Genomic DNA, 11,972 nt, shown 5'->3' on the forward strand with positions numbered 1-11,972 from the left:
AAATTAAATTATTTTAACAAATATTATTGCTTGTTGTGAGGTACAGACTATCGAAGGATTGTGTGCTGTATTTTTGGTGAGTGAAAATTTAGTACTTGCTAGCACTAACTAGCAAATATGTGTGCTGCACCTGAACAGTTTATGATTCAGCTTGTAACCCTCTCAACCCAATTTGATCTTTTCTGGCTTCAAAAACTAAAATGGCAGCAGTCTGGGAGTCTGGAACTGAGTCTGGGAACCAATAGGTGACAGCATCCATCTTTTGGATACAGTCTGTTAAAATATAATGTGCTTAAGATATGTATGTTGTTTATCTAATTTTTAATTTAACATGTGCATGTAATAATTTAACATGTGCATGCATGTTGACTACTTACATCTTTTAGTTCTTAGGCAGTGAAAACCTGGCCCCTGGCACATGCATTAGGCTACACTCTACTTTTTACCTACTGTTAGAGATACATATACACTGTCCTCATTTATCCATTGGGTAAAGAAGGACATTGGAGGGAGACACATGAGGGTCATCTGTGATACCTTCTGCATGTCTTCTCTAAACCAAAAACTTCCCAATGATACATGCAGCTATTGCAGCAATCAGATTTCCCACATGACCTGAATGCACCATAAGCTGACCATCTTCCAGTCTAATGTATCTTCACGGTTTGGATCAAGGCCAGTCCAGGCCTCCTCTGTAAGACGAGGGTGGAATTACCTGACAGGCATCTGCGTTCCACTTCGAGGCATCTGAACCAACCCACCTCTTTTTATACCGTGACTGGCGTGTTCTCTGTTTCAACAGGCCAGTGGTGGCAGGAAACAATGCATGCACTTTGTCCCCTGTGGGGCACCCACAATTTTCCACCACACCATACCACGTGGAAATGCCTGCAATATGTGCACACTCCACACTCATGCATATATGCAATGCACAAATGGAGCTATAGCAACATATGCAGGAACGCACACACTTCCTTTACCAGACGGGCAAAGTTTCAGACATTACCTGTGGTAATGTAGTAGCTGCACCTGTTGTGCTGTATGTAACCTAAACTGTGAGGCCAATTCACACACACCAGTTAACAGCTTCTACAGGTGTGTGTGTGTGTGTGTGTGTGTGTGTGTGTGTGTGTGTGTGTGTGTGTGTGTGTGTGTGTGTGTGTGTGTGTCTGTGTGTGTGTGTGTGTGCGCGCGCGCGCGCCAGTAGAGCCAGGAACTATTGGGTTATTTACGTTTAGAGATCAACTGTGTTTGACTAGTGTCTGGTAGTCTATAGCATGAATATTTATGATCTTGTGCCAGTGCTCTAACCCCAGGACACAGTAATAGTCAGGTAGCCACACAAATTCTCCAGTATGCCAGCTGTGGGGCACGTTGCCTACTAAAATCTTGAATAAAAGCAAAAGATTGCCAGCCTTGCAAAAAATGGATTAGACAGAGGTCAAAGTCTGGCTGTCTGGATGACCCGTCAGTGCTTTCTCTGTTCTGTTCATTCACAGCAGGATTGAAAAAGATGAAGCACATCATACCATTACACCCATTTTTTAACCTCAATAAATTTTCGCATCCAGTTAATCTGTGGTTTTTCTCTTTACACAAACTCTCACAAAAGGAGTTCACCCATGTATATGAATGTAGCCAAAGTATATCTGGTGACTCTTTTCAGCATTTTTTTCCTATCTAACTGAGTGAGCAATCACAGCTGTTGATCTTCTTTCACTTTTACTTTTAAGTTTAAGTTGCTGCTAACCAGCCAGGACCCTTTTCATCTCATGTTTCCCTACTAACATGCTGACCATCCATAGTTGTGGCAGAGCAAAAATTAGCTTTTTAAGAGATGATTTTATTTATTAAGAGAAAAAAGCCATCTAAACCTGCCTGACTCTGAGTGAAAAAATAATTCCCCTCTAAACCTAATAAGTGATCGTGCCAGCTTTGGTAGCAAGAACTGCAATCAAGCATTTGTGATAATTGGAAATGAGTCTTTCACATTGCTGTGGACTGATATCAGCCCCCTCTTCTTTGCAGAATTCTTTTAATTCAGCCACATTGGAGGGTTTTCAAGCATGCCATTTAAGATAACTTAAATTAATACTTTAACTAGGGCACTCCAAAACCTTTTATCGAACCATTCACAAGTGGACGTGCTGGTGTTTTTTCAGGTCATTGTTGTGCTGCACAACCCAACTGAGCTTGAGCCTCAGGCATGAACTGATGGCTGGACATTCTCCTTCAGGATTTTTCTGGTAGCAAAGCAGCCTCAGACCACAACACTATAATCACCATGTTTGACAGTTGGTACAATATTTTTTCTGTGAAATACAGCGTTAGTTTTATCCCAGATGTAATTAGTTTTTCTACACAGGATCAGGTGTGTTTGTATTTTTCCCTTAATAAATAAAATCATCATTTAAAAACTGCATTTTGTATTTATTTGGATGGATCTTGGTCTAATACTAACATTTTTTTAATGATTTGAAACATGAAAAACAAATATTAAAAATACAAAAAAATCAAGAAGGGGGAAATTGATTTTATTCTCCTATTTCCTAGTTGTTTCCCTTTAGTATGGCTTATTCTCGTTTGCCTTTTTTTTTTTTTTTATCTTTTTACCTTTTATTTCTTTTTATAATGTCGATATTATATATTTTGTTTTGTTTTTAGGTTGCTTTTAAGGTCTAGCCAGGGATTATGAATGAAAAATTAGCCTATGGCTAACACTGGTGCATTTACAACAATGTTTAATAATGAACATTGTCCCTGTTACAAATAAACAAATTAAATAAAAAAAGGTTAAAAACAATAATTGTTGGCACCAGACAGTGTTTAGATATCACGTTGTAAACTGTAGACCTTTGTGCTTTGCAGTGTGATCGTTTGCAGATACACGGTGTAATGAGATTTTATAGTTCTGATGTTTTTAAATAGTTTATTGTTGTTGTTATGTGAACCATCAAGGTCAAAGGCTCTCGGGCTAACCCAACCATGCACCAAATCAGAAAAAAAGCTCAATTTAAAGCACTATTCCCTGACATTAATCACCCCATGAGGTGAGACTGAAAATGTCAGACAATTTTTATGCGGTTGACATTAACAATTTCCATGATTACAGGTTGGTAGGACACTGCCACCACCCTCAGGAGTGGAAAAAAAAATAAGGGCAAGAGAGGCGTTAAGAAAAGGGGAGCATGGCGGAGAGTTGATTATACTAAAAATGGATTACTCCGGCCTTCAATTCCTGCAAGGCAAGCCCATCCATTCCCGGGCTATTGTGTGTTTGCCTGTGTACGTGCTCGCCTATGTGCATTAATCCTCTCACCGCTCCGACAGGGAAGGCCAGGACGGCCATCATCCAGTCTCGCAGGCCAATCAGCTTTCTCAGCTGCCGCTCCTGCTCCCTGCTGTCGCCTCCCTTAGTCAGCAGACTGGACACATCGATCAGGACACACAATCCGAAAAACACCGCCTGGATCACCTGCAGAGAGGAACAGGGGGAGTTCAGCAAGCTCTTTGGCAGCATAAACACTTTCTCACAACAAAGAGATGAAGAGAGGAGGAGAAAAAGAGCTTAGACGGTAGATTTTTCAGAAGAAAGAAGAAGAGCCAAAGAGAACAGACTGCAGACAATCGTTAACTCTTTCACTGCTCACTTCTCCAGTCAAATTCAATAAAAGTGGTTGAAAGAAAAAAACAGGCTGTGCCCAGGCACAGAGTTACGAAGTCTTATGATTTAATAAATGACCAATGTTATGCTAATTCAATATATATTTATATCTGCCACCACTCACCTGAAACTGTCATGAACCAGAGCAACAACACAATCGTTATCTGCTATAACTACAGAGTTTCAAACCTCCTCTGGCATTAACATCAGTACAAACGCTGTATGCTGGGAGCTTCTTGGCATTTTTTTCTATGCCTGTAGGGGTAATGTGCGGGCGGGCCTGTGTTTTTGTCCTTATCATTTATGTTTCAAATCAATTCAATTTTATTTATACAAATCACAACAACAGTTGCTTCAAGGCACTTTCTATTATAAGGTAAAGACCCTGCAATAATACAGAGAACACTCCAACAGATCAGATCACCCCCTGTGAGCAAGCACTTGGTAACAGTGGGAAAGAAAAACTCCCTTTTAACAGGAAGAAACCTCCAGCAGAACCAGGCTCAGGTTGGCCATCTGCCACAACTGATTGTGGATGAGGGGAAGAAGACAGGATAAAGACACACTGTGGAAGAGAGCCAGAGATGAATAATAACTAATGATTAAATGCAGAGAGGCGTATAAACACATAATGCGTGTTTACCAGTTCAGCTGCCGATTAGCTCTTCAGTTAGAACGACAGCTACCATGTTCAGTGTAACAGTTTTTCCCATAGACGTCTATTCAGAGTTATTTGAGTGCTGTATCTCTATCATTTTAGTAGTTCTGGCTTAAGTTTGCTTCCAGCAACCAACAAAAGCCCACAAATATTCTCTTAGCAGTTAGGATTGGGTTTAGTAAAGGCCAGCTGTTGGTATTAACTAGTTCCAAGAAACTGACACGGTGTTAAAAACTTTGTACAAAGTTCCTTTAAAAGGGGTCACCACAGTGGGTAGCATTTATCTGCCAAAAATGTGGAAATCACTTGAGTTTGTTGGCAGATCAAAAAGTGAAATGAATTTTATTGACTGAACAGACATTCTTGGTGTGTGCGCTGTGCTCTAGTAGCTGCATTTCCAGCAGCGTAAAAGCAACTTAGCAGCTGATTAAAATCAGTTATAACTTATATACATTTTCTGCAACACTAAATGAACACATGCACATTCCCCTACCAACGTGACGCACAGTTTGCGCTTCATTTAGTCGTTTCAGTGTGGTACGGTTTAACAGCTTGCAAGTGTAAAGCACAGAATCTGTAATGTACTTAAAAACCGACTGATTTTAAATTGAAACTCAGAACAAGCCTAACCAGTTTGTTCAGCAGAGGTCGCCATGGTGATTTACACAGTTAAAAACACACACGAAACTCTGCCTTTAAGCTCAACAAAGCTCGCAAAGCCATTAATTTTGTTTCATAGTACAACTTCAGAGGGCACTCTGTAACTTCACTGTTGGCGTTACTCGTGTTTGGAAAACCACAAACACAACAAGCCGCTGATCCAAGTAGAGTCGCGCTGAGCGTAAATGAAGAATCCGTGACTTGTTGTGAAAGTGAAGATTATTAAGATTAATGAAGTATTTTTTTAAAAAAACTGCACTGTGATATCATCCTAACAAGGACTGATATAGAAGTACATTAAAAAAAACTGTTATAAAAAATGTTTCGATATGAGTCTGAGAAAAAAAATTACTAAATATCATTATTGTTTTTTAAAAATCCTACATTGGTCAGTCTCTATCATAGGTGCACAGCTCTGGCTGTGAGCACAGAAGCTCCATCCACCTGCTGCTCAAACCTTCTAATTGTGAGGGACAGCCAATCACAAGAGTGTTTGCAGAGAAACAGGCAAAGGGGGAGGAGCTAAAACAGCTAGGACAACTAAGGGTCATTTTGAATCAAACCTACTTTTGTGTCCAAGAATAAAAACATGGAGCTGGAATCCAGCATTATAGGTCCACTTTAAATAACTTAAAGTTTCAGTGGGTTTTGCTCTTTTCTTTCTAAACTTAATTCAGAAATCCAGTGAACAAAAATCATTTGCTGCCTTCAAAAGGGAGGAGGGATATTTCCAATTCATGCCCATCACTTAGCAACAGTGCTCTCAGACTTGAAACACTTAAATGCCAAAGACATCCTGCACAGTTCCTGTGTTGAACAGAACCTTACTTAAAAGGCATTATAGTGTAGTTACTGTATATCGAGCAAAGAAAATGGTGAAATATACATGACAATAGGTCATGCCATAATAAGATGCAAAGACCCTGAAAAGCTTTCCCTTTAAGCAGGTACAATGAAGAAACTAGCAGCTATAACTGGCTATTATTGTCACTGATTACCTAAAACATATAGAAAACAGTTGGAACAATCTCTAAGGGCACTGTTGCATGAATCCCCGTGAGCAAAAATGAGCTTAACAGCTCTCAAACTGACTTCTGGAGTGTTTGTCCAACATGGAAGAATCATCCACCAGCAGGAAACACTGTGACCTGCATGCAAAAACTATTCCTCATGAGACGCACAATATTTCAATAAAACCACACGTGGCTTCTTTCAACATGCACCAAAAATACTTCACACTTCAAATGCTCGATTTCAATAGAATCTCCATTAAGTGGGCTGTGGTGAAGGAGAAAACCAGCTCTGTATATTTTACCCATCTCTGCGCAAGGAAACACTTCCATCAACATGTTCGCAATGATGGATGTGACCTTCGCTTCCAGAGGAAGATGGAGAGGAGGCACAGACTACCTCTCCTCTCCTCAAACCTCCCTCTGAGAGTATTAGGTATCGCCCGGTGTGATGACGGCTGGTCATTAGAGGCATTTTGGCTTTAAAGCATAGTTATGGGTGCTTCGGTATATACACGATTCTGCTGGTGAATACTGGTGTTTTACAGCGGGCAGCCTAAATAAATGTGTGTGTCTACTCACTGAAATATGTGTGGACAGCAAATAGAAATCTTAGACAGCTAGCATGTCTAAAGTAGCATGCCTGCTACATAAATAATAGGTTTCCATGAGAACTATGAGCAGCAACAGCACACTCACAGGCACGCACACAAGAAATTCTGAAATGGACCTAAAACTCAAGCGCTCGTTTCCGTATCAATACTGCATCAATTTTGAGGCTTTTGTGTTCCTCGTGAGAAACTGATACACACAAACGCTGGAGCCAGATGTTGCAGCGCAGTGTGTTTCCTGGCTGCTGGTGTGTACAGGTCTTTAATGGTACTGTTAACTGGGGGAGAGGTCTAATGTGGAAAATATGACACAGCTATTTCCCATGCTTACAAAGACACAGGTATGCTCTTCAGAGATTATTTTGCCTTTAAAAGGGCCTAAACTAAAGTTTATACATGCCAAATTGATCAATCCCAGAGATTTATAAATATCTAAGGATTATTATTATTGTTATTATTACTACTACAAGTAAAAAATTTGAAATCCACTTACCGATAGGCCAGACAAACCTGTTTCAGCTGATAGGCTATAACTGGTGACAGGCCAATCAGTCACAGACATATTCAGTTCTGAGCCAATTTAATTAGCCTGTGCTGCTGCCTGACGCGCACCTTATCAAAAACGTAGCTATAGAAACGTGGCATGCTGATTTGTGCAAGATATTTCTTCAGAGAAACAACATGTGATATGCAACAGGTCATGATTACATCTGGCATCTTCATAATGCTAATGCACTAACTGGTAATCAGCGAGCGCAGCCATCTGCTGTTTTTGTTTTTATAGCTCTGCTGATCCATGCGTACACTCAGATGGTGCGGGCAAATTGTGTTGCAGCAATTTGAAGGTACACTTCTGAACTTTTTTTCCCCCCAACATGTGATCAGCTCACTTGCCTCTATTTGAAGTACAGAAAGAGACGCCATGCATTATAGAAACCTTACCACTGACTAGTATTTTAGAGGCTAAACTGCAGAGCTCTGTAGGCACGTAACATGTCTAACAAGTCACATGAAGTTGGATATACTGTAGCTATTAGTTAATTTAAAGAAATGTTGAATATTCTGTTAGGAAACTTCCTTGAATGAGAACGATAAAAGGTCCCCTAACCTGCTGATAACTGTAACAAGTTTTTTATAATGAATATTTAAAGAGAAGTTTTATATAAAAAAAATTATTGTATACTTTCAAAAAGAAAGTCTAATGTATTCTAATCCTGACATGTTGTAGAGCCTGCAAGGTGTCCTTATATTGGCTTCCGAGAGATAATGTGCCTATTTTAGAAATGTCCAAAGTCTGCATTAGTAGGTTGGAGGGGTGGAGGTGACATTTTTCCCCCGAGTTATCACCCAGGACACACCTTTGTCTTTTGCACTTTGCTTCTTTTTTTCACCTCACCTTGTGCATTAATGAGCCATCCCAGCCAGGCATGAGAACATGGCTAGTGGCCAAAATCAATTACATTTGTAAAAACTGTGAAGCACAATCAGTGGAATCTGAGCATTTTTATATATGATACGTGTTGTTGTTTTAGTTTTCTTTAACAATGGATGTCAACCAGTGGATTAAAAAACGCATCGACATCCCTGCCGCATTTAGATAACGACAGCAAGAACTCAAACAGTGCACGCAAAACAGGAAAAAATCTGCTTAAGAAATGTCAGCTAGCTTCCTCTTCAAACACAAACATTGCAGAAAGAAGGCAACCTCTGGCTGAATATTTCTCTAAAATTGGTTCGCTTTTTATAGCGACTTCACACCAACTTTAAAGCTGAAATACCGTGCTTGTGAATGACTGCCTAACAGAACCGGCCTCTAACAGAAGTCCCTCTTTGTGAGTGCATGTGTGCGCGCATTGTTCGGGATGAATGGGAGCTGTGTGTGTCTGCAGTTTTGTGCCTCTCGTTGCAGCATAATTTCCTTTAATTTAATAACACTTGAGAATCAAGAAAACTGATTATGAACACTAATGTTTGGCCTGTTGCTGCCTCTCAGCTGATATGTTAAGCAGCTTTTACAAGTACAGTAAAGAGTGCCGAGACAAAATGCTCGTTGTGCACATTTTATGGCCTCACAGGGACACATGTGCTGCAAAAATTGAAGGAAATGCGCGGTGTACTTTAGCTCAAGCACTTCATTTTGTGTTGCAGCACAAAGTAAATATTACCAGTGCAAAAACTTCAGCTTCTGTTATTGCAGCTTCAGGTTTTAGTAATCAATTGCTTTGTTCGACTGGCAGCAACTATAATAATATAAAGTATGTTATCAGTAATTAACAATATATTCAGAATAAGAAGTCTGATAACAATAAACTCATCTAACAGAGACAGAGACAATTTTAAAGCACAAGAAAACAAACACTATCGCTCTGTCAGCAGTCACCACACAAATGAAAACTCAGCTGACACGATTTACTGATCTCTATGGGAGAACTGATTTTATTAGTGTCGCTACCGTAAGTAAATAATGGCTGATGATTAACCTCTGGCAACTCTCATGACGTCTGGCTACCAACGCAATGCTGCGCTTTGTATCATAAAACTGATCTTTCTAGAAATTTAGGCACAAGGTAATCACAGGTAAATATCATATCATACATGTGCAGCGCAGAACAGCCCTGCTTAGAAAGCATAAAGGCAGCAAAAAGAAGCATGAGCGCTTCCTTGTTGATGAATCACAAAAACTTGGAAACTAAAGTGAGTGAGAAGAAAACAAAAGATTTTAATGCAAAAAAAAAAGAAAAAAGAATTAGGGCTGTTATTACATCAGGCTTTCACTACAAGAATAAACCACAGAATTCACTTCAATGACATTATTGCACGATCTAAAAAAAACTTTTTAATTAGATCTTACTTTTTTTGTTTATATCTGTGTGTTTGTTAATGTGTGTTCTGCACATTTTTAGCAAATAAAATACAAATATGTTTAGCAATGTGACGAGACAACAACTGCACAAATGGATGCAAAAAGAGCAAATGCACTGAATGGACAGTGAGACATTATGATACACCATGTAAGTGTACAAGAATAAAATCTACACAGGCACAATCTTCAAAGAACGCTGACCACTGATCTCACTCAGGGTTGCAGCCGCAACATTCAAACGCTTTATTATTCAAGGTTAGGGGAAGCTGCGCATTTTCACTAACACCATATTTTGACTTTCAAACTGACAGACACTGCGCTCTCATTGGTCCACACCTTGTCAATCACAAGCTTCTGCTAATATCGGCTTTCAGTGTTGTTTCAACATTATGTGTCTTTAGCACTTGAGAGGTCACTCTCAAGCACTTAAACATTTTTCCTTTGCTGTTAACACAGAATTTATATCACTGGGTCAAGCCTCTTCTTGATTTTGATTGGCCACTGAGAAAACTGAAAAAATTCTGTGCATTGAGCTGCCAACTTTGCAGGTGATTGCAGGCACTTATCTTCTATTCAGACACTGTACAAGAGTTTTTGTGTTTTGTCTGGGCCTGATCCTGTGTGATGATCTACACCTGATGAGGTGTGGATAAAGGTATCAGTCTTTATGTTGTGGCTTTTGAGTCCGGTCACAACGATTACTACCTAAATCCAGGTTACATCATTACTGTTTACTGGGGTCACACAGAAATCTAAACGTTTTCCTGTAGACTTCTATGCAACCAGAAGACTTTGTGCAACAACAACAGACACCTTCTGCTGGTTTAAGCCACTTTCTCCAAACTACATCTGTCTTGTATGATGTCTGTAAATTGGAGAACAAATTTATAAATTAAAACAAGCAAAATTTGTTCACAAGCAGGACCTACAGGTAACTTATGCATATTTTCACCACCATATTTTTATTCCCTTATGCTATTAGCGTGAGTGTGCACGATGATCAACATCATCAACCCGAAATGCCTTAACTGGCACTGCCTTAACCAGGAGTTGACCCTAATGCTGTGCAAATCAACTCCGAGATTATGGGAAGTCTATGTGAAAGCATCCCTCTGTGTCCTTGCTCCATGACCTCGGTAAGCAGTTTGGCAGCTAGCTTCAAGTTTCACTGAATAAAACATCAAGTCTATTTTATAGAAATCATTTCATTCTGCAAGTCAGAAAAGAGAATTTTCCAGAACATGTTCTTGAGAAGGTGATTAGAGTCTGATCTAGCCCAACAGTGCAAGCATCCCAGTGGCTATGTCCATCTTTTATATATACAGTCTATGGTCTAAAAAGGACTTAAGTGTAAATCCCACTTTCTTAGTACAGATATGTTCTGGGCTGGAGCTTGTTTCAAACTTCTTTAAAACACATAAGAAATAACTGAGAAATTGATTGACAGTTTATTACCCTTTTTTTTTTCTTGTCCTACAATCAGCGAGCACTAAAAATCCCACATCCCTGTCATTTCTGAGCCTCTCAGTCCTTCGTCATCATTTTTCTGATTCTTCCCAACTGCAAGCTTTCACAAGGTTCGGTGCACCCGCGGCGCGCTCCCGCAAGGGGAAGCCTTTATGACGGGAGAGCTTTCTGCCCCACAACGCACCTGTTCCGGTTCACCTCAGCACCTAACCACGTTGCGAGCTTCAAACGCGACTGCAGACCCCGTTTAGTGAAACTCCGTGTAATTTACCCCTCCCTCTGCCACTGCCGACGAATCAACGAGCCAAACAAAGAGCGCAAGGAGGCGGAATTTAAATGTGATCGCAGCGCCACGCGCGCACTCTCTCCAGCGCGTGCATCGCCTCGAGCTGCGCGGTAACTTCACCAGGGTGTTTAGGGTTGAGATCAGATTAGACGTGAAATCTCACCAGGTCGATGAAGGTGAGAAACTTCCAGCTGCCTCCGTAGGTCTGGTGTGCCGGCATGTCTAAGGCTTTGTAGTGGCACAGGATGGAGAAATAAGACAGCAGGATGGCGACCCGGAGAACCTGCGAGGGGATCAACGCCATGATGCTCGCTTTGCACCTGTATCTGTTTGTCCGTCTACCTGCCTGCGCTTTTTTTCACCTCCCTAATGTCTCTGTGTGTCCGTAATTTTACTTGGCTTAACCTGCCTGTCCGTGCTTTTCCTGCCCCCCTACTGTCTGTGTACTGCTTCCGTGTTATGGTGATGATGAAAGGGGGAGGAGTGTAATCTCCACAGTCCGTGCAGTTATAGCGGGACTTACAGTATGTTGCTGTTTTCTTAAGGAACACATAGCTTGAAGAATATTAGAATAAAGCACACTGGGACAATAAATAAATAAGTAAAATACACATCAAAACTTGGTTTAGTTTAAATCCAACATAAAATTGCAATGAAATAAAAATCAATCTGCACTTAGAGATACAAATGACCCAAAGGTTCGGGTACTGTGCATTCATTCAGCTGGTGGTGCAGAAAATGTTGATGAAACTA

At 40.3% G+C, this 11,972-nt stretch overlaps 1 protein-coding gene across 1 annotated transcript in view; it reads right to left on the bottom strand.

The window, feature by feature from the left end:
* aig1 (androgen-induced 1 (H. sapiens)) overlaps positions 1 to 11,681 on the bottom strand; it is a 28,703-nt gene extending 17,022 nt beyond the window's left edge. The window contains exons 1-2 of the mRNA XM_063495321.1: positions 11,383 to 11,681; positions 3,320 to 3,475 (exon numbers count right to left, since the gene is read on the bottom strand). Coding sequence (XP_063351391.1) covers positions 3,320 to 3,475; positions 11,383 to 11,523 — 297 coding nt within the window. The 5' untranslated portion in view covers positions 11,524 to 11,681. The remainder of the gene's footprint in view (positions 1 to 3,319; positions 3,476 to 11,382) is intronic.
* Between the last annotated feature and the right edge of the window lie 291 nt (positions 11,682 to 11,972).

This window comes from Pelmatolapia mariae, linkage group LG15, assembly GCF_036321145.2.
Source record: "Pelmatolapia mariae isolate MD_Pm_ZW linkage group LG15, Pm_UMD_F_2, whole genome shotgun sequence".
NCBI classification, from domain to species: domain Eukaryota; kingdom Metazoa; phylum Chordata; class Actinopteri; order Cichliformes; family Cichlidae; genus Pelmatolapia; species Pelmatolapia mariae.